Raw genomic sequence first — 24,034 nt, 5'->3', positions numbered from 1 at the left:
TTCATTTCCAAGAGGCACCAAAAACATCTCTATTAAAGGAATGTCATGGATTCTGAGAAATATCTGGTGACTAATGAGCATCGTGACATTATTGACCTGGTAAAGAAAGGCTGTCTCTTTTCTGAATAAAAAGGAAACAATGAAAAAATACATGTATTGAGGAAACAAAACTGTTAAGGAAAATCATGGTTCCAATATGAAGCAGACAAAAACATGACATTATTTTATTAATTGACCCAGCCCATTTGACTGTTCCTCCAGATAGAGTTTCCTCTGATTGAGCACAAATGCTGACAGTTGTCTCCAGGAAAGGAAATTTAAATTCTGCACATAATTGGTTTTCCTTGGTTCTGGAGTATTTACATTTGATTAAAAAAAAACCCTTCTACACTGAAGGCTTATATATGTTTACACAGTGGAATGTAAAGATTTTGTCCATGTCAAAATAAATGTAGAATTGGTAAGGGAAATGGAAGAGGGGAGAGGCGGAAACTTGTGAATATTCTCATCTGGAATGTTCAAGAGTTAAAATGTCCTTTCAAAATTTAGAACAAGAAATAGAAGATAAGTATATTTAAATACAGAAGCGTAAATGAGAAAACTATTGGCTTTGGAAAGTGAAAGAATCTAAGTGAGCTAAAGTCTCTTTAATTGGTTTTGACCATAGATAACATCTTCAAATTAGAAATAAATAGATGATACCACAAATCAAACAGTCAACATATAGAGGCAAATTATTAGAGTAGTTTCCACTAAAAGAACTAAGAGAATTAATATTAAAAATAGGGTTGGGAAGTGGAATTGATAGTGTGGGCAGAAAGGACATAAGGAAAAATGAATTATTGTAGCTATATCTGAAGTCCTTATTTATTTTAATTTTCATCATGTGCATGCATTAATTTGATATCCATCAAAACTGGAAAATACAAAAAAAAATAGCTATTTAGCGTTCTCTCTATTAAGTTACAAGTAGCGAGGTTTGGTGACTTCTGGGCCTTTCATACTTGACATTTAACTGCCCAGACCTCAAATCAGTGGTGGATCCATGGGGAACTTAACAGCATCTGTTTCTCTTGTACCTTTCATACATTGATCTGTCACTGAGTTCCTGCTGTATGACAGGCCCTTGCAGGTGTGGGGGGACATGATGGAGCCCAGTGCCTGCCCTTAGTAGCTCCTCAGAGGCGTCCGCCTCATTTCTCTGTCCTCTTTCCTTTTATGCATTTCTGCCCCAGCCTGCTTCACCCAGAGGCTGGAGAACGGACTCTTATCGACCTCTGCCTCCACTTCTTAACCTTCAGCCAAGGGATTTCTCTAGTCTCTTCATTAATTTGCCCTCGTAACCTACGCAGAAGAAAGAGAGATTACTATCTGGCCTGCAGCTGGACTGGCTGACATTTAGCACTGGTGCCCACCAGCACCTGGCCTGATTTTCTTTGCTATGACCAAGGAGAGCAGAGAATACGGAGAGAGAGACTGCTGCCTTGTGTTGCTGAAGGAGAGATAAATTTAACTCTCCCTTTCAACTACTGAAAGAATGAGTTGCGGTGTTAGATGCTTGAGTTTAAATGCCTTAGAGGGAGTCTGAGAACTAATTTCTTCTTACACGGCACATGGAATGGACACTAGCTCTTTTAGTCGTCTGTGCAATTTAAATCTTAGGAAGAGATTGAGAGGACGCTGTGTGTGTGTGTGTGTGTGTGTGTGTGTGTGTGTGTGTGTGTGTGTGTGTGTGTGTGTGTGTGTGTGTGTGTGTGTGTGTGTGTGTGTGTGTGTGTGTGTGTGTGCGCGCGCGCGCGCGCGCGCATGCTCAGCTAACGTGCTAATTCCTAGTTTCTAAGAATATGCATTAAGAAACTTTGGAAATCATCATAGCAAGAAGCTGGCTCTTTTAGTTAAAATTTCTGCCTAATACATAAATGACTAAAAATAATCTCCTTGATTCTAAAACAGGAGTTATGACTAAAAAGAAGTCCTATAAAAAGAAAAGAAATTAAGTCTGTAAATCTAACATAATTATACCCAATAATATTTCTCCCAAATTAATCCATAGCTAGAAATACTAGTCATTTAGTTACTTCTGAAGAGATTCCTATTCTTGAATAGGAGAAACTAAATTAAAATCTGGGCTACATTTTCAAAAATAATCATACGGATTTTACATGTAATCTATGCTTACAGTTTTAATATAGATTGTTTTAAAAGATGCATCACTAAAGGTCATTTTCAAGTGAAACATTTATGCACCAAAGTGCATTTGGAAAAAGATTTGATATTGAAGATTCCAGTACCACCTATTCTATCTTAGTATATTGTTCTTCAGTATCCTTCTAAAATGCAGAATCATACTGCAGTGTTCTTGACCCATTTCATCCAGTGAATGAAAAGGTTGTTCTTACTTTTGGTTCAATTTAACGGAATATCAGAGTCTTAAACCAGGAGAGACTTCCGAAGCAAACAAAAATCTGTCCTTTCACACCCCATTGAGCAGAGAAGGACACACTCGGGGTTTTAAGGTCTGCCTGGCTCCCGCCCCTGAGGCTGTTCTCTGGCGCAGAGGAGGGTGGTCCTCATCCTGCCCCTCTGAGAAGCAGTCAGTCAGTCCTGGTGCTTGTGCTGTCTGTAGTCTGGGCCCAGTTCTCACCATCTGGCTTTTTTCATGTCCCTTTGACCAGGTTCTGGATTTGTGCCTTGTTTGGGTTACTAAATTCAGGTCTCTGGATCCTTGTGACAGGGTCCAGTTCTGTCGCCCAAATTCCTCCAGAACTAAAACTTTGCATCACCCCCCCCCCCCCCCCCGCCCCATGTAGGAGTTAGGAGCTCCTCTGTAGATGCTGACTTCCCTGGTACCAACTCCCACACAGCACACCCAGATACTACATTCAGTGTCATTTTTCTCCATACATCGAGGGGCATCTCTGAGTCTTATTGCTGTTCTGGATTTAATCCTTATTGCCTGTAGCCATCTTCTTCGAGTGTCTTGTTCTGTCTACTAAGCTGAGCTTCTGCATTTGGGTCTTTTTAAAAGCACCTGTTCTACACCAAAGGGCAAATCTTTTGATTCCAGTAAACTCTCCCGGGCTGGTGCGCATGGGATGAGACCACCGTTGTGTCAGTTGCCTAGGGCTGCCAAGACAAGGTGCCGCCGACTGGACGGCCTGAACTGCAGAAGTTTGTTTTCTCACAGTCCTGCAGGCTGGACGTCCAGCATCTAGGTACTGGCAGAATCCGTACCTTCTGAAGGCCGTGAAGGAAGGACATGTTCCAGACCTTTCTCCTTAGCTTGTAGATGGTCGTTTCCCCCTCAGCCTTCACACTGCTTTCCTCCGTGGGTGTCTGAATTCCCTTTTCTTAAAAGGATGCCCATCATACTGAATTAGGGCCATCCTAAGGGACTCATTTTAATTCAATTATCCCTTTAGTGACCACATGTGGTTACATTCTGAGATCCTTGGGGTGAGGGCCTCACTATGTAATTTGGGGAGCCGCAGTCCCGTTATATAGGAGGAAAGAGACCAAGATCTCTACGTGTTTGTATTCATACGTGATAAATACTTACAGTTGGCATTTGTCTCCATTGTTGTTCGTCTATGAAAAGCATTAGATCATCAAGAATTTTACTGGATTGATATTCAAGATCATGAAGACATGGGTATTTTTAGGCACAGCCGGAGACTGAACACATCAGGCATGTTTCTTAAGCTGTATAAACTTCCAGTTCCATAGTTTCAGGAACTGTGAGTGGTCATTGGACGTAACCCATGGACTGGTTGTAAAGATTAAGTGAGATAATGGGGTATGGCTCCGGACCTTTCACCCGATAAAGAGCAAGTGCTCAGTAACATTTTATTTCTATGATACCAAACAGGATGTATAAATAATACACGTTACACAAACTATGGGGCAAGTTGGAATGTCCAGGTTCCCCACTGGAGCTGGGATCCATTTCAAACAGGAAGACTCAGCATTGCCTGCTGGTCAGGGAGACTGGCGCGAGCAGTGGGAGGTGCTGGGGATACGCACTGTTGGGGGAACGGCAGGCTTACCCGTGGAGCAGAAGGGCCCAGGGGCTGCTGATCGAGGGAACGGTGCTAATCCCAGCTCTAACAGGGTCCCCTCGGGCCGCAGAACGACAGGAATGGATTCAACCAGTGGTCCTCCACCTTGTAGGGATAGAAGACCCTACAATTCCCTGGGGAGTTTTTGAAAATTAAGTATTGCAGCAGAACCGAAAGGGATTCTGACCGAGTCAGTGTGGAGCCATGCCCCAGTTCATTTTAGCGGTGCAGCTGGTTGAGAACTGGAGGGGTAGCTCGGGGCACATTATGACCCCTTGAGGAGCTTCCTGCTAACGATGGCAGCGTTCGGGGACTCAAGGACTAGAGATTCTGATTTAATTGTTCTGGGTTTGGGGCCCGAGCATCATTACTGTTTTTTAGGCTCTCTTCCAGCAATTCCCATGTGTAGTCAAGGTTACGAGCTACAGAGCCTAGTAGTCTTCAAGGACTATCCCACATCTCAGCCCTGACTCTTCAGAGTGCTGATTCTTCATGAAAATTTTTGTTTTGTATCATAAATGAGTTTCTTATTTAAAAAAAAAAAGTTGCTTATTTATATGGGGACACATTCAACTGGAAAAAGCTTTCAGAATGACTCGTCTTACGATTCAGAATGGCTCTACTTATGTTTTGGGGTCAGGCTAAAGAGTGGTATATTCCCAGGTGTATTTTGGAACTGTGACGCAGGTCCTCTCTCTGAGTTATTTTCTGCCTGACTAGCAGGTGTGAATTCTGCCCGGATGATCGTAGTGGTTGGGAGCCGACAGGTGGGGGAGGGACAGCAGACTGAGTGGCCTTGCACATGTCTGGAACAGGGACTGGAAGTCATGGCTGCATGAGACAGTACGCGGAAAAGTAGTTCTGAGGGTCCAGAGTGTTACAAAAATGTCAGTGGCTATCGCTGTCTTAACTCTTGGTCGTTCGTACAGATTGGGTTATTTCACAGAAAATGAAATCTAACACTTGAGCCAAACCTCTCACTGTAGCTCCAGCTTCCCCTCACAGACTCACCTTCTCTAACGCTTTGCTCTTCTTGACTAGCCTTTATACCCTGCCCTTCACACATGCTGTGTGCTTTTCCATCTCTGTTATTCAGCGTTTGATGTTGCACCCTTTTAAATGCCCTGTCTCTAGCCAGGACTTAAAACTAAGACCAAATTTCACTTCCTCCTCTGTTCTTTTGAATTACTGTTCTCAAATTTTATTTTAATGTTCATTCTTTAATGTTTTTTCTTTTCCTGGAGGAACCTGTAAGTTGAAGAGAAGACACCGTGTTTCTGCATTTAAATCCTGTTTTATACTGAATAAAGCAATAGTTTACAGTGACATGCATGGAAGTACAGTTGTTGGGTCAAGTTGTACACTGTTGGATATTTCTCTTTTTTTAAGTTTATGGAACTAATTATAAAAGTAAGAAACTATGGATTATATTTTGAAGTAGGGCATTTTGAAGTGATGTATTCAAAAGTGCAGTTGAGGGTAATTGAGATAGATAAAGGGGCTGTTTTTCCCGTCATCTTATTAAAGGATGGTACATCCCTTTAGCTTATTGACTTAATGGTCATGCGTTTGGAAAAAGTACTTCAGTCTATATAGGTACTTACTTTCTTCATTGGTGAACAAAAAATACTTTGTCTTGTGTGATTACAGCTTCTTTGTTCTCAGAATTCCATTTCTTTAATTATTTTTAGTAATTTAGGTATTAATTCTTTGAACTATAAAAAGGAAACTACAATATTACTAACACTAGACATTGTATATTTCATTATGTTTTAATGAAAGAAAAAATTCAGTTATCCACAGAAGAAATTATAGCATGATTTATAGTAAAGAAATAACTGAAGGGATTTACATCAGATGTTGACTGTCTTATATCTGGGTGATAAAATAACATGCATTCTTCATTTTTTTTTGTCATCTTTGTATTTTTAAACTCCTACCATAAACATATTCCTTTGTATAAGCTTGATTTGGGTTTTCCGTTTACCAGTCATTTATTTACTTTGCCTTTTCTTCTTTTATGCATCCTACTAATCAGTTGTGCCTATTCATTTATTTTAGAGCTTGGGAAAATATACATTCCTTTTCTATCCTTTAACTTAACTTTTATTAACTTTTCAGTGTGATTGTTTTACAAATTTTTATAATTATTTATGATACTTTTACAATTTTATATTTTACAACTTTTTAGCAAAATCTGAAGTCAAATAATTGTCTTCATGAAAGAGGACCTTAGTGTGCTTTGACTTTCCCTCTAAAATGTCCTGCTTTCTTTCTGTCCTCAGTGTTACTGTTACCTAAGAATAGGTTCAGCTTGTTTTTGAACATCGATATAAATCAATGTTAATATTATTATTTTTATAGTTAATACTTATGTAGACATACCAATGTGTTAACATATTCTCCTAATTTCACTGTTAATCATTGCTTTTTTACATCTCACTTTTCTTTCCTGCCTTTTTTTTGTTGTTGTTGGAGCATATCTTTTATTAATGCCTTTGGTGAGAGCCTAGGACTGATAAAATGCCCTTTGCTTGTCAGTGTTTTGGAATGGTATCTAGCTGGGCATATAGCACAGGCTTTTCCTCTTCCACGGGTGCAGCGCATTTCAGGAAGCAATCTGGGGAGGGTGACTAGGGTCACTTTCAGCCCCCTTGCCTGGGGGACCTTTAGTGGGGACTGAGTTCCTCTCTCCCAGCAGGACAGGGTCAGAGATTTGGGTGTGTGACCTTGGGCGACAGAGTCATATATAGGAGGGGAAAAAAAAACACAGAGCAAAAAATATGTACATAGATAGATATGTAGGTAGGTAGGTAGACATCTGCTAGGAAAATAGAACAATGGGAAGAGGTAATCTACCTTTAATAGTTTATGTAACAAAAGAGAAACACTATGAAAGGAATATATAATGTGCACAAAGATAGCCTAATTTTAGATATTTCTTCAGGAAGAAACACTGTTTCTTCATAAATCAAAGATGGAATAATAAGAAACACTTCCGTTTAATTGATGTTAATAGTATTGGACAAAAGCAGTAGACTTATGTTTTAAGAAATCATCCAATGGGCTGATGGCCATTTTGTTGTCATAAAAATCCTTTATTTAGCCCTCACCACAAATAAGCTCACAGCAGGACAAAGGCCACTAGTTAGAGTAATTTGGGGGATAAGTAAACAGAAGGAATGGCTAGGAGCATAGTGTCATCTGGCAGAGAGCTTATTTCCTGAGTCCTGCGGATCTAGTTAAAACCCAACAGAGATGCCAATATGCTTCTCAGTAACTGCTACCAGTCTCCACACTACCAGGCCCACTGAGGCTTGCCTGCCGTGTTTTACGCAAGCCGACCTTTGCATAGCCGTGCAGTCCTGCGATGGCCTGAGTCAGTCACGCACAGAGACTCTCTTGCGCTTACCCAACTGTTTGTTTCCGTTCCCATTTTTTGCTGCTTCTGACCCGCGGTTGTTGCTCTTGGGTGATGTAAGCAGAGTGGTGGTGGAGACACTTCACACTCTCCTTAGATAAGATCGGGCACGCGTTTAAAAGCAGGGCTGAAACCTTTGCAAGCCTGCTGCCATGTGTGCACCTGGGACACCCGTCTCCTCGGAAGGGTGGGCAGAAGCAAGCTCTGTTTACGCCGAAGAGGGAGCAGTCGGGGCTCGGCGAGCAGGTGCTGGTAAGCTTGGGACGTGGGACTCCCACCTAATCATTTTCCCCACCTGGATGCTCTCCCTCTGCGTCTGTTTGCCAGTGTAAATGTTCCCATTCTGTGTGTGTGTCAGACGTGGAGTGATTTTGTTCCATTTCTCAACAGAGTAAAGTTTCCAGCTACCAACTTTATCTTCTCTCAGTCTCTTTCTTTGAAAAAAGACCATTAGATTTACAATATAGGCCTAGAGATTGTAAGATAATTAATCATAGTTATGATTTACGTTCTTGTGTAATAGCCAGGTCAAGAAGAATTTAAATATTAGGTCAATGTTTTTGAAAATAAGGAAAAACAAAGCAAATTGGTTAAGAGTATAATAGTGGGTGAGTCTGGTTTTGTGGTCAGTGTATTCCATGCTTTGCTATCTCATGGCTTATACAAAGGATGAGAAATACAAGACAAATTAGAGTCCTCTTTAGTAGAAAGTCAGTCCAAATATAGGAAGTTTGTGTCACTTCTTCGAAATAATAGATCCTGGGCTCTTGTGAAAGAGCTGAAACCTTTCCACAAACACAGCCCTTGATCCTCGACCACAGAGCCACAGGCACAGAGGGTGTATGGGTAGCAAGCTCAGAACTGCAGTTGATGTTAGGTTTTATGTGTCTCCCCAAGGGAAATGGGTCTGCTAGCTGTTGGGGTCTCGGCTGAGTGGGAGGCTATGGCATATGTGACCCAAAGGAGGGAGACATGTGGCTCAGAATGGGTGGAGTGGTAGACATGTTTTAAGTAAATATTGTTAATATACATGTTCTGAATTGACAAGATGAAAGTGGAAGGATTTCTCCTCTGCCTACAGGAGAACACTGCCCTCAGTGAGTGGCCGTTGTTACTGTACACAGATCTCCGTGTAGATGGTACCTGGAAATGAGGGAAAAGGTATTTTAAAATAAGGTTGACATCAGCCCCTCCTAATATTGATTCTCTGTTGTGATTCTGTAATGATGAAACCTGTATATACCATTTCAGAGACTTTACTGGGTTTGCCGAATATATTTTGTTAGAAATACAATTTGTTGCCATTTGATAAATTTCCTTAATGGAAGCATTTTAGGGAACTCAAGATAATTATGCCAAATTAATATAAATTCATGACATGGGTTGAAGGATAGTTATTTGATGAATGGCATCCAACATGATCTTATAATTTGAAGTCTTATAACCAGGTGATAAATGAGAAAAAAGAAATAGAAGTACAAAAGAAGAAATACCTCAAAATGCAGGCACAGTAATAGTCACATGCAGTGTATTAAACTGTAGGTTGGATTAGCCCACATAGCTTGTGGGATTCATAGATTCTCGTTTCAATCAAGTGAAAGTACATGGTGCCAGTCTTGCCCAGGGCATATGAGGAAGTTGGCTGTTGGAAGTGGTGCCTCTCCCTCCCTCCATCAGTTTTCTTCAGTGTATTTACTGGGCCAGCGTGTCTGTCTCTAGACCATGACAGTTGTATGTCTTCCTTTTGACAGTGCCATAGTGAAATAAACTCAAATTCAGCAAGCGTAAGATTTCAGCCCCATAAACTTCCGTTGAAAATCTTCATTGGCTCCAAATGTGGGCAATAGAGGTAGATGGTTGCAGGCCCTTCCCATATCACCACAGTTTTCCACACAAAGTCACTACTAGCTCTTTCACTGTGAGGTCATCTACTAAAATAATAGTAGCAGCTCCTCCTTCCCATGTGCAGCAAAAAGCTCATGCATGAGGTTTCAGGTCAGACACATCAGTTCAAATCCCAACTCTATAAATGATGTGCCTCTCAGCAAGTGAATTAGCATTTCTGAGCCTTACCTGTAACGGGATTAAGTAATACTGATTTTGCCATATGCCCATGGGAATTCCATGAATTAAATAAAATTAACACACTTAGCACTGTATTTGGTCATCATTCAGCCAATGTTCATGTCTCATTCTCTTTTCCCAGCAACAACTCAAGCCAGTTTGAAGCATACTTGGAAGTTTGAGGAAAAGAAAAAATAAAGATTTTAAGTAGAAACTGAAAACGTGTTCTTTTAAGAAGGAAAAAGAAGTTCAAATTAGTCTGTTCGAGGCTGTTATTTTGCAGTTGATTTGGTGATAATGAGGCGACTCATGGTTCAGTACTAGTTTTTTCCTTACCAGATAATTATTTTTGACAAGTACATAAAGTCTAAGTAAACAGAGTGCATTTAGTGTAAATAAATGAAAGATGGTTCTCAGTCCTCTCTCTGTTGTCATTTAATCATTTTGTTTTCTAAAACAAACTAGACGCCTTTACTTTTCCAAATTTCCCCCAGTGGATTAGAGAAATATATCCGTGTTCGTTGTTTCTGGGAACTGAACAATGTACCACGATAAAAGTGAAATTGGGGGAGTAACATGATTCCTTATCAACTAATTTTGCTGTTATTGTTGGATTCCCGTCTCAGTAAGAAAAATCTAGACAATCAGTTGTGACTTTACAATCATCAAGGACCAGCACCTTTTAAAATGTTGGCAGCGTTTGCCTCCCTGCCCCCAGCTTCCTGGCAAAACCTATTTGCGGTTGCCCTTTGGCTGTCTGGAGGTGAGCGCTGTGAGCACGAGGCTGGCCCTGCGGGAACAGCCTGGAAGAACAGCTCTGTGAGCTGTCCCCACAGTCCCGCCCGGCTGGCTGCCGACTGCGGTTCCTGGTGCCGCTGTCATTGGTCTGGGGAGGTTCTCGGGGAAGCTGCAGGGGAAATGAGCTGTTACGCAGGGCTTGGCAGAACCATTGTCAGTGATCAATAATGGGACCAAGTCACGTCAGGTGAGTTTCCTGTGGTCCACAGGCCAGCAGGGGTCTGCTGGACTTCGCCTCTTAGCCCATGGACAACTCAGCGCAGCCCTTCAAGCCCCTGCCTGAGTCCTTTCTCCTGTGCCGGGTCCAGGGGACCACAGCGTTTCCCTTCGTGCCTCTGCCTGCAGGAGGGTAACCCCTGTGCACTGTTTCAGCGAATGGTTACTTACGGACCTGCCAGGGCCTTGGTGTTTGCTGGGGGGAGCCTCCTGAGCACAGCGTAGAGTACTACAGAGGGATGCGGTGGCAGGGAGAATCTGCGCGCTGCAGAGATCTGTTTTGGTGACAGCAGCACTCGTGGCCCTGCTAAGTGTCACCCTTGTGTAAGGTTGGACACGCTGGCTTTTCTTGGTTTTGATTCAGAATGCAAAGACCACAGGGAGTTTTATGTACGATTTGTTTTACACTTTGCTGGATTTTTTATTGTGCTGTGGATCTACTGCCATTGCCGGCTAGAATTTAGTGATTTGCTGCCAGTGGCATTTTATTTAACCACTCCGATGCTGCTGTTCTGTGTGCTGGGTCTCCGCAGTTTCTACTACTGCATACGTTGCACTCAGGAACAGGTAAACTAAGCTATAATGTTGATATATAATACAACTAAATATTAACATATTTTCATATATGTTAATATGCAGGGATGTAAAGTTAATGGAATATGTTTATCTGAAGAAGAAGGTCTTAAAATGCTTCATTTAAATTCTGTATGTAAAGGATAAGGAATATTTTGCTTTAAATGTGGAAATGACACAAATACTATTTTAGAATACAGTGACTGTCATCTAGTTGTATTATAGGAAGTTACTTTCATGTTTACTGTTCAAGTGAATAACTGAAGTGTATTTTAAATGCTACAATTTAGTATTTAACTCTCACCTTGATATACATAAAATGCACAGTTCACTCAGAAAGTGTACATTTTTCTGACTGACCAAAGACAGTTGTTTTCCCTGTTTATTGAATTCCACTAAAATTAGAAGGCTTCAGAGCTTAATCTTCTTGGAAATAGGAAGATAGCAGTTTGTATACAGGCTGTGTTGAGGCCGAGGCTGCTGGGCCTGGCTTCCCCTGCCCAGTCGTCCTGACTGTGATTGTTGAGTGCATCATGGAAATGCCTCCGCTTTTGTGCAACGCCAAGCTGTGGACTAGGAGGAAACTGTTCAGATTCTGTGAACAGAGCTCCAGACAGAAAGAAGGAACGGGAATTGCAGGCTTTTGGGTCAGAATTTTGGGTGTGTGACCTTGGGTGACAGAGCAATTAGCCTCTCTGGCCCTTGTTTCCATTCTGCCAGTTTGAAGAAAGATTCACTGTTATTCTCAGTGGGAATGGCATAGTATTTTTCAGGTACTCAAGATCATCTCATGATGGTTTCTGTGTAGAAAAACACCACTGTTAGTAAATTATTAAAGGTATACAGCTTTCTTGATAGAGGGGGAAATGGAGCTCTCTTTGATTTTCCTTTCCTTGGTAGCTGAAGTTTTTTTGGAGGGGAGATTATAGATCTTTTAAATTAAACTGCTGAATCTCTTTGGCTCCATTATAACTATTTTGCCAAATAGGCATTGGACCAGCCTGCGGTGTCCTAAGGGCACCACTGTGGCCTGGGCCCCTGGGAGGGGAAGAGGCCTGGCAGAGGATGCTGCAGCCCTAACTGGCCTGGGTGTAGAGGTGGCCAGGGGCAGAGCTCTGCTCGCTGCTCCCTGCACTGCCTCAGGTACCGGAGCCCAGCTGAGGGCGGCCCAGGAAAGCCCCTGCCTGCTATTCTCAACATGACTTCTAAGAGGTCGTCCTCCCACTGAGGGCAAGCTTCAACTCCAAAAGACCAGAGGCCACTGGAAAAGCGGCAGCCGGCCACCTCCCACCTGCAAAGTGTGAATCAGATTGCTGCCTACGCTAGTAAACATTCATGAGTCTAAACAGATTTCAGTATCTTCCTTTAGGAGAATAGAGGAATTACCATAAATTGAGTCATGTGCTTGCAGAATGGCTGATAGTTGCTTGTTGATGAAGACCCTGATCTTGTGTTCATGGCCGTACTTACAGGGTCTTCCTTGTGACGGACACCTGCCGCTTTGAGAGAGGCTGAGGCAGTGATGTTCACATGCCCACACATTTGCAAAGGAGACCAGTGTGATCAATTTTTCTCTATTAACCTCTGAGGAACCAATTTCTTTGAGTTTATAGTCTCTATGCATATATATAAGAGGTCGTTAACTTAGTAAAGTGATTCTCCATCATTCAGAAGCTTACCTACTCAGGTCTCTTCAAACTTTCTAATTTTATGTGATGCTGTTCATTATTAATGCATGCTTAAAAAGCTTTTCAAGAGAAGGAGGTATTTTCATTTGAGATATTGCCTGTGAATGTTCCTGGGAAGAATTCTTTTAGAGAAAGGGTAGAAGTCATTTGGAAAACAAAGACAGAATTAATCTCGGCTAACAGCAAGTACATATTCTTACCTATACCAGGTAATCCACAGACACTTTTAATAAATAAAATAAATACTTTCTCATCTCAATTTTCTGAGACCAGGGATATTAGGAAGAAGCATGTCAAATTATAAAAAAGAAGCCAATGAAACAATTGGTAATTATAACAATATTAATAAGACTTTTACAAAACTTATTTTCATGCCTGTAAATTGTAGGCTAGTGAAATGGGTTTAGATTTTGGGTAGCCTGCTTTAAGTAGGCCATCTTTTGTCTTTAAGAAGGTAATTGTCATGATTATACAACGAATTGGTCAATTCATTGCAGAAATGCAACCAAAAACTTTGCATGCTTAGTTAATTTAAGTCAGTTGTTTCAAAGGAGATTTTATATGAGTTGTGTGAATTTTAAAGACCTGGAAGATATTCTAACAAACTGTAAATATTGAACAAATTTGAAAGCTGACCTCAGAAAAGGGGGCATATGGATTGTAATAGATGGTGGGGCCTAGCAAACATGTTTTCAGTCGTGTAACATCTGTCATATATTTTAGGTTTATTAATAACTTTTGAAGTTTATTTTGTAACAAGAAGCTGTTAACCCCACAACGTTTTGTTTTTCGCTTTTTTTTCCTCTAGAGAATGCTTAGCCCTTGAACCTTAATGTTAACTTCTAAGTAGGTCCAAATTGGAACGATTTATTACTCACTTTGAAGTTTTACTTTTATTTCAAAATCTGTTTTCTAATAATTTATTCAAATTCCATAAAGTTTGTTATTATTTTTTCTCTATATTTTTCTTTCTAGCAAATGTCTTTGAAATTATTTAAGGCACAGGTCAGGGAAGCTATATTAGCACATTTGTACATCTTATTTATTTCTCTTGCCTATTGATACTCAAGGCATTTTAAAAATATGATTCATGAGAGTCTTGACAGTTCACATAAGTGTTTTCTGAGATGAATCCCCTTGACTTCTGTATGTAATCACAAAGCTCATTTTCTCTGAGTATGGTTTCTTGATTTCCTAAATGTTTAGCTTAAATAGTTGGATGCTAATGAAAGCATGTCACTGAGGCTGAGGACCTGCAAGGGAGGGTAATTCCAGCAGCTGAAGGCAAAGCACCAAGGCAGTGTAACAGTGTCTGCATCCAAGTCACCACTTCGCCCAGGCTCTTTGACCATTTGCTCTTAATTTGGAGAGAGACCGTGGCACCTTCAGGAAATAAAGCAAACAATGGTCTCTCCACAGAAAACACTTCTGCACACAAAATTTCACATGCAGTGTAAAATATGTTTGGGGATCCCCTAAATCTAATTATGGACCATGTCAAAGGGCTCACATACCTCTGGTTATAAACGTTGTCTTAAAGAACACAAAAACCAAAGCACCTGCCCTTCAGTGGCAGAAAAAGCCTTGCCTACACCAAAGTAAGCTGTTTCTTTCTAACGCTGGTTAGTGCATAAACCCAAGACTTGCTTCAAAATCCTACTGCTTAAAAAAATGTAATTACTGTTTGATGTTTTCCATGGGCTATGTTATTTCTCATGAAAAAATCCACTCCAAGCTTAACTCTAAAAGATAAATAAATGATTAGATACATCGATGTCAGTAAAGGGATTAGGAATGACTGAAAATGCAAATACAACATGGAGTGTTTTCATTTAGATGAGTCAGGGGCTGTACTTTTTGGACCCCACATTATTTCACCTGTACCTGAAGGGCTAGCTAGGGCTTGTTTCCGTTGGGAATAGCTTAACAGAAGCTAGGTTTCATCTGACAGTAGACTTCCTTGCAAATATGCTGTGGTTGCCCGGCTTCAGAGGCTAGTCTTGTTCCAGGTCATACATCTAGTTGTAGAGATCTCAGTGTGAGGTCTGTTTTAGTCTAGAGGACTTCGCTGTGATCAGTGCTACTCGTTGAGGACATGAAAGCCGTGGAAGAATTGAGCACAGATTAAGACCCCCCCAAAATATCTATTTAATCTGAAAGACAGGGTATTTGTGAGAAGGCCTTGGTTTATAATGAGGAGAAAGATCTGTTTTGGGAGTTTTTGCTTGAAGTTGTCCCTTTTGAGTTTGCTATACAGAACATATCTTTCGTCTCTCTGTTTGCCCTGGCTGGTTTTATGAAGCTAACCTTCAATGGGTACAATTTTCATGCTTCTAAACTAACTTGTCTTCAGGATGTTTGATATAAAATACAGTGCAATGCAGAGAAGACAAGCAGGGACTCTGTGGCATCTTACTACACTGACGGACAGTGACTGCAATGGGATATGGGGGGGACACAATAATAAGGGTGAATGGAGTAACCACATTGCTTTTCTTGTGAAACCTTCATAAGATTGTATATCAATGATACCTTAATAAAAATATATATATAGTGCAATGATAGTTACATCAAACAAAGACTGCAGTAGGCCTAAAACTCTGGGCTATGTGTGCATGTGCAAGCATTTAATTTCTTCTCATCAAAACTATTAGCACGTCACTTTGGGAAACTATAGAACTGTAGAAGTTCTTAGTAGAAAGTGAAATTATAAAGGCTAGTATGGTATTGTGTCTCAGTGCTTTTTTTCTTTTCAACAGTAAAAAATGCAAAATAGCTAGGCAAGCGTAATACAGTTTCTTATTTGAGAAAATGAGTACTTAGTCAATAGAATACAGTTATAACAATGATCTTAATCCAAATTGTTCAAAAATATATTTCAAACATGAATAATAAGGATTTTTAATGCTTGAAAGTAAATGCTATTTACAGTCTTGTCAAATAGAAAGAAAATGAGATTGTGTTTAGGACATGCTGTTGACTGTCTTGTTTTAAAATGGAAGTAAGTCTTTAATTTGATTTAACATATATAGAAAATAAATATATCTCTATATTTGGGGAAAGATTAAGGTAAACTATGACTTTTTTCTTAATATTGGAGCTATTGTAATCACTATAATAATTTGATGTTTCTCGTGGATTCCATGCATTTCTCCAGTTATTTCTTGCTGTAATCAGTAAGGTATTTTACCTAAAATTTGGGTTGGTTTATATGGAAATGAGAAGCAGTATAATGATCTCATGCTGCTGTGAAGATCATTGGAATTATTTGATCAATCTTAAATGCACCCATATTTATTGGGAGAAATTACTTAATGATATTAACTATCTGTGAATGGTATCGCTACATTTTGATTAGGAATGTTTTGTTATGGATTTATAAAATTTGCATTAGAAAACTACAAAAAGTTTTTCATAACATTAGTGAAATATCCAATTTAATCTTTTTCATAAGATAGCTCAAAGAATAATTTCAGTTTTCAGATTTAATGTCACTGAAAATTTTAGATATCAGTGCTAGAAGTAATCAATTTCAATTTTTTTTTGGCCAAGTATCTGTTAATTTCACAATTTAATTCAGTTGTATAAGTCCCTTAGAAAAGATAGTTTTGTTTGTTTTGCTCTCTTAAAAGACATTAATTTTAGAAAAAAAAGGATATTAATTTTGGTTAAGAATCTTAAGAAAACAAGCCACTCTATGTAGGACATTATGCTAAGAGCAGTTAGTCCTATAGTTCCTATTTTTGTACTGCATTCACAAAATGTCAAGAAGAAGAACATTTAAAGGGAGAAAATACGAATTATTTATAGTGTATTGAATACTTATTTTAATGTACTATAAATCTAAAGCCGTCACTACATGTTACTGTTTGAGTAATTATCTAATTTTGAAACTGTAAAAACTTAGCCTCCAATCCCTCATTTGTATAGCTGAATATTCCAGTATGCTAAGTGTCTCCCAACCAGCTTGTTGTTAATGAGCCTACTTATTTACATTATTTTAATTAGAATCTTTCTCGCCAACATTGTACATTACTCTTTCAATTTTGTTTTAAACCAGGAAGGCTGAAAAGGGGATTTCATCTTTTTTTCATTAAAGTTTATTTGCCATAAAGTAATTTTTTGACTTTTTTTTTAAATTGTTGTCTAATGAGTATTCTTTTAACATCAGTTATTATGTTGCTCGTAATACAGTTAATGCTCATAGAGCTACTCACAATATTGAGGGCAAGTAGGCTCTTATCAATTTGTTTGAATTATTTTTGTAGTTTTAAAATATTTCCCTGTTCCCTTTCTCGTGAATTCTTACCGCATCAGTGTGCTTGTCTGTACCAGCTCTTTTGCTTTTTACAATGTGCGTCTTCAGTGGTCCTTTGAGGTTGAACACTGGGAAACCTCTAAATGATCGATCGTGCCTATAACATCATGAGCAAAGGCCTATGGTTTTTTGGAGGGATAAAGACTAGGAGTTCAGATTTGTGATACTAGCTTTTGCTATAGGAAAAGCCTTTTTTACTTGCTTTCCATTCTTTGACAAGATTCCTAAATAGGCTAAGATAATTTGCTGTTTACTGAATTCTGCCTTTTAAGCTATGGATAAGCTAATAGGTAAATAAATTGAATTTTAGTTGTTTCCCATTGTATCAAAGAAATTTTGTGATTGACAGGAAAATATATATTTAAATTACAGAGTTTAAATAAATATGTTTTATGCATATTCATTTTATTTTAATTCCCATTTTAAAGTCAACTGCCAAAAGTGATTAAGATAGCTACCAAAATTTAAAAATAAAGCCATATGAAATAAGTTAAAAACTTGTAGAAAAGATTGGTGAAGAAAAATAAGGGTGGAAATTAGGCTGCGTATTTAACCATGAACATTTTAAAGCATGCTTTGAGGAAAGTACTATCTATAAAGTTACAAAATGTACAGCTTCCATAACATGAAAATAAAAGTTGTTTTAAGTACACACTAATTTTTCCTGACACTGATACCAGAGAGAAGTTCCTCCTGTGTAGTGTCACGGAGAAGGTCAGCAGCAGCAGCGTGAGCCACATGAGTAACATCATCACCGTTGGCCTTTTAGTACTAAGTAAAGGACAATATATACAAGGAATTTGGGGATCAGTGAAGGGAAAGGGATCGTATGGAATGGGGAATAGTCCAGGTGCATGGTTCTCTGATGGTCTGGATTAATTCAGAGTTAGATTTTAGAATATCTGCATTGATTTACCTCGTATCCCTCACAGAGACCTCTGTACATATAATTGCTTTAAACATTTCAAAAATACCGAGGATATTGTATTCAAGAATATATGTTCTCTGCAGTGTGCTTGGGGGAGGCTCAGCGCAGCTAGGTAGTTGTGGAGTCCTGACCTACGCTGGACCCAGGATCACCTTGCACTGCCAAATAGAAAGCCACCCACTCTTCTCGAGAGATCGCCATGTCCATGCCTGGAAACCAGCTTGAGCACTTTAGGTCAGGGAGACGTCCGTATGTTGGGAACATAGCTTGAGGCTCATTTATCCAAACTTTACATGTTTAGAAAATCTGAAGAGAATTCCTCTCCTGAGTCAGTGGTTGATCTCTGACCGACCTTTGTTTGCTTTATAGTAAGTGTTTATGCTCTCTGTGCATTTGCGAACGTTGCTCCTTTCCTTCCCTGCCCGGCTGTGGTTTCTCTTGCCTGAGTGATGGCCTGTCACAAGGAGTTCGGAGCACAGCGAGTGGCCACGACTTGTACCGCCTGAGCACCTTCTCACTGCGCAGAGGCTCAGCCCAGCGACCTTGCAGGGCTTTGCAACCTAGTTTCCTGTGGTTGTACTTTTGGATACTGATGGATGCTTGGATACTTACCCACACTTACACTAGGAACGGATACTTAGCATTTTTCCCTAGAACAATGTTGCGACAAAATGTTCTCCAGATTTCTGTGCCTGGTGATTTCCCACTGCCAGGAAAGAAATTTCCAACTTAAAAGGTACTTAACTACATCTATAAATTATTTGTTTACATAGGCAAAATAAAAACAAACAATAAATAAAAGGGAAGGAAAAAAACATAATATTTACAGTAACTTATTTGGATGGAACTTTGGTTTTGAAATATCTGCTTATATTACCAAAAGTGTTTGCTACAGTAAATTTATTTTCTACTATTTTTTAGCTTAATAATATAATTTTAAATGATAAGCAGTATCAATCCCTCATAAGTGCTTCCATTTCATTCTGTGTATTCTTAAAATGCATCTTTATCATGCATGACATTACTATTATTTTTGTATTTATATCACTAAAACCATTATATTGATCTCTGTATTTTTTCATCCCCATGTCTTTTGAATGTAGAAAAGGCCAGTAGAAATAGGCTTGATATTCAGAATTATTATTGTGAGTAAATACTGTTCTGCTAGTTTCCCCTGGGTGTGGGTTCTGTATAAAGACTGACATTTTCCTTTATCAAAGATATTTACATCTAGAGTCCTTTCTTGTAATGTCTTTGCTGTGAACTTGCCCAGCACTATAATTTCTTAAACCTGTGGTTTAACATCCAGTCCCCAAACGATGAAAACATATAAACCCCAATTTTTCCACAGGGTTTCCCGGCTGGTCATTCCGAGGCTTTGCCCGTGACAACCTGTGCTCCCATGTGGACGGGATACTCAGTGTCGATGTGGAAGCCTGGTCAGTTGGAAAGTTGCAGTAAAATATTTCCCCCCGGTGTGCAGCATTTCCCAAATTCTTATTCGTGAAGAGTCATTGTGTTGGAAAAAGGAAAAGAGTTTCCCCTAAGACTGTTAATTTTGTAATTTGCTACCCAGGGTGCTTTACTAGTCTGCATTTATCTTCTGCAGAAGAAATTTCTCAGTTGTTACGCCTCAAACCGTATTTACCCATGAAATTTATTCTTCTTTAAGCCATTATGTGTGGGCATCTTTTTGCCCTCTCATCAATGACTTTAGGCTTTTCTTCAGATACGTTTTTATCACCATTTAATACAGATAACAAATACTGTCTGAAGACTTTGAACACCCTCTGTTATCACTCTGAGGCGTGAAGGTGTGTGGGTGGGTCTGTCGTCCAGAACTTCCAGGAGCCTGGTGGACGTCTGAGGCCCGTGCCCTCAGCTCAGGGCAGAGGTAGAGAGTAAGAATGTCATCGAGAATCACGGGGTCTGGGGAGTTTTTCTGAATCCTGAAGCTTTATAGAGTCGTAAAAATCTCAATTTGTGCCCCTTTTAAAACTAGGAAAAACTAAACTGATGACTAATGTTGGCCATCTCAAACAGCTTTTTATTTCTCAATGCGTTTTAGCCTATTTAAAGTAAATTCACCAAACTTTTAGTGCTTTTTCAAAACCCCATCCAAGGTGACCCTATTACATATTTAAACTTACAGGTGTTTCCTTAAGACCATCAATCTTGTTGCTATTTAGATAACATTGTTTGGAATATAAACTAAAAATAAAAGGAATCTTTAGAACTTACAAAGCTTAAACCTATTAGAATATAAATATTAAAATATATTCCATACTAATATCCATACCAAATAATTTTTAAGGTTACAATATAAGCTGCTTTCAAGGAAATCGTTTCAGGAGTATCTTGAGTCATAAGAAACAAAAGTAAAGGGTGTAATAGCTTACTTTTTTCATGATATGGAAAACTTCAGTCACAAGTATTTTGCTTATACACCATGTATATTTTATTCTCCCACATAAAAATGTGGTCGTATTAAGAAGAAATTACAAAATTCTTATTTTTAGATTAAGAATAAATACTATGCAACTTAACCAAATCAATCATTTCACAGTCCAAATATTTTTGGTTAGGAGTTAATCTGTATACATCTTAATGTGTGGATCACCTGGCTATAACCATTTTCTTACTCCATAGTTTCCATTGGCTTTCTGGAAATTAACAGGAAAATTTGTGTTACTGTTTCTATGTCTGATGGATATTTTCTCATCTTTTAACAATGGAATTAAAGAAACATTCATTCATTCTCAAAACTATAACATCTGTTTGATACAAAGCTAATTAATATTTTTTATAAACAAAATGACTAACATTTTTCTAAGCATATTTCAAAGCAGATTTTGCAAAGATTGCAGATATTATGTACATTTTAATTATGATAGCTATTTGATCTGATCTCTAACATCATAACTTCATATTCATAATCAAAATTGTGTAATTATTCAATAAAATAAATTTCTAAAGTCCTTTACCATTCACAAAGCTGAGATATCTCACTTAATCCTCATGGAACTTTGGTGAGAAAGTGGCATTATCCCCATTTTACAGAGGACAAGTCTAGAGATGAAGGGATGTTATCGAGATAATGTACCTCATATGGCAGAGTTAGGAGGAGTCACAAGTTCCCAACTCAGAGTATCCTGCTCTTTTTATGTTCTAAAAGAAACAACATAGTTATAAATTGCAGATAATGTGTAATACTATGACTAGAGAAGTTGAAATAAGTGAGGTTTTCTGATTAATCAAGGTTTCAAATAAGTTAACTGTGGGGCAGAGAAAGACCATCTTAGTTTTTGCATGACATTACAATTGACAGAAATGTTTATCAGTATTATTATTGAAATACTTTCTAGTATGTGTTTTTCTGCTCTAATCACAACTTGCATTTCTGTGGTGCTTTATAATTTATAAAGCAATTTCACATACATTATTTCATCCTACCCTCGACAGAACAATGGGATGCTATAGGAGTTATCTCCAAAGTCGAGCAATTTGAATGGCTGAACTCTGAGCCAAAATCTTGATTCTGAGTTGCATATAACTGCTTCGTAGAACTGTATGGTGGTAGGGTTGGCATTCCAGAAAATTATTTCTCTAATTCACCAAGCAATACATATAACCTACTGAATATGTTAATGATATTCTCCTTTCCTGGATCAGCTACTGAGCCTCCTTTCCTGGGCACTAACAGTGTGAAAAATACCACAGGCCCTCAAGCAAATATTTAATCTTCTCAGGTCACTCACTTCTGGCGGTTCTACTGAGTAAATCATTTCCAAATACAAACATAGTTGATACCTCATTTGCTTGATAAATAATAGCTGATGGTATTTACTTGAAACATCAGATTTACATACCAAACAGAGAGAGAGAGAGAGAAGGGTGGTGCTTGTTCTGTGATGAAAGCAGAGTGCCTTATGAACAAAGGGTAAACATTGTGAAAGTGAAATTTCGAACATGCATTTAGAGAACAGCCACTCTGATGAATCACTATGGACCAGAGATAATGTTATTCTTCCAGGGAGTGACACCTTATATGTGTATGTGTCCTGGGCCAAACCAGGAATTAGCAGTCAAGTTGCTCAGTTACTGAAGAGGTTCTTGCAAAAGACCAGGGGTTCAGAAATCCCTGTAGCCCTGCCTCAGGCCCTGCCTTCAGGGAACACTGATCTGTCCCTTCATTATAGTGTTTGCTGTCCAATTGCAGAGTAAGCCTTGGTGTGGATTTTGAGTTAAATCACCAAAAAAGTTTTTGAGTATCAATATTTTCACAGTATTATAGCAACTTAGACTGACAGTAACTCAGTCGTGGTTGGCAATTTGCAGATTTTGCATTGCATTCTAGCCAAGGATAGAGCCCACCAGAATAAAGACATCCCCTAAAGTGTCTTTTAACTGAGAAAATCACATTGTGCTACAACTCATACTTTTATGTCTATAGGAAAGAAAACAAATTTATTTATAGGATTTATTTATAGGCTTTAATACTCCAAGAGTATAAGATTTAACAAGTAGATTTCCCCATTTTAATGCCTAGATAACTAAATCCTATTAAATATTATTTGTTTCCCTGACTGCTAATTTAATTTAGATGAAATTAGACTTTCTAGGGCTTTGTTATACAGTGAATTATGGCTAATTTATTCAAAAGTCAGCCCTACTATTATACATAATTTAGGGGTGGCTACAGACACACTTGCCTTTTTTAGGCATGGAACTATCTGAAATAAACTTCTAAAATACGAGAAAACTATTTCAAAATGGTCTTTTTATTAATCAGAAGTTAAGATTTTATCTCAGTTCTCAGACTTTAGATTCCTGTCTATGAGAAGGATATCCTTGTAAAATATCACAATGTATAAATGTTTTCATCGCATTATAACCAAAGTGATATTTATTAACTCGTGTGCTAATCATGGAACTCAGTATTAAAAAACCCACTACATTGTCTCAGACTAAACACCCATTCCTGAAGCTGAGCTGGTTTTGTGTATGCAGCGCATAGAAACATTCAGTGAAAACATGTATCTGCCTGGTATTTTAATTTGTCTTATGTGTTGTGCTATAATAAAGTGGATTAGGATTTATTTAATTTTTTTTGGTCCCAAGACACATCCTTCTGCGGAGGATAAACAAAAAGAAAAGAAAAAAGTCTTAAGAGGTATAGGAAATGTACAGGAAGGATGATTTTTCTGACTTTTGGTCTAGGCATTTTATAATTTTTTTGAATGGCAATGATGTGTGGTATATCAGAAAAACAATTATTTTGACATGAACAGTAGTACAGTATGGATATGTATTTGGAATTGTGCAGAGTTGACTGTGAGTCAATCTTTGAATTGATTTGAGTTCCATCTTTTATCACCATGCATTATAATGATGTTAAAAATATGCTGTATCTTCTGGAGATGGAGAAGTCCAAATTTTCTAGTAGGGCTTTGTTGTAGATAACCTTTCCTTTACTGTCTGCACATTAGATGCACATTCTACTGGGTCAAGTGTTAACTGTCATGTAAAATTGTTAAATAGGTATTTAATGTGTGAACTTGGAGTTAGGTTTTCTCCTTGTGGTTTTAATATACTTGGAAACACTTAGTCATGCATGTGTATGATTTAGAAAGTATTTTTTGTTCAGTTGACCTTGATTGGTCTTGTTGGAATTATGCTCTGACATTAGACATCATAATATAAAATATTTCAAATTACAGATGTGTTTATGCATTGTTACATACCCTAAGCTAAAGACTTGGGTTTAGGAAAAACTGACTCCCTACAGAAGGCCCACATGTCATTTAGCTGACTTCTATTTGTGCAGTGAAAGTTGTGTGCTTATTAACTTTAACTTACTTTTCACAAGGGATGGAATAAAAGTCTGTTTTCAAAGTCTTCACAAAAAATAATACTCAAAATTACAGCACTTCATTGAACTTGGCTATTTATAAACTTGAGCTATTTCAG

The 24,034-nt window shown here is 38.5% G+C and overlaps 1 protein-coding gene across 46 annotated transcripts in view; it reads left to right on the top strand.

Moving 5' to 3' along the window:
• Positions 1-24,034, top strand: part of RIMS1 (regulating synaptic membrane exocytosis 1) — a 411,017-nt gene that overhangs the window by 245,655 nt on the left and 141,328 nt on the right. For 5 of the 46 annotated variants that reach the window (XM_073224864.1, XM_073224860.1, XM_073224863.1 and 2 more), the window contains exon 2: positions 19,416-19,503. The exons of 24 other annotated variants lie outside the window; for them this stretch is intronic. In XM_073224864.1, coding sequence (XP_073080965.1) covers positions 19,467-19,503 — 37 coding nt within the window. In that variant the 5' untranslated portion in view covers positions 19,416-19,466. Of the gene's footprint in view, positions 1-7,367; positions 7,732-10,415; positions 10,529-19,415; positions 19,504-24,034 lie in introns of those variants that run through there. 17 more of the 46 variants (XM_073224868.1, XM_037012574.2, XM_073224857.1 and 14 more) reach the window with 10 other exon arrangements.

This window comes from Manis javanica, chromosome 16 (genome assembly GCF_040802235.1).
Source record: "Manis javanica isolate MJ-LG chromosome 16, MJ_LKY, whole genome shotgun sequence".
Classification (NCBI taxonomy): Eukaryota; Metazoa; Chordata; class Mammalia; order Pholidota; family Manidae; genus Manis; species Manis javanica.
The sequence above is the reverse complement of the archived record's forward strand: the minus strand, read 5'-3'. Positions and strand labels throughout refer to the sequence as shown.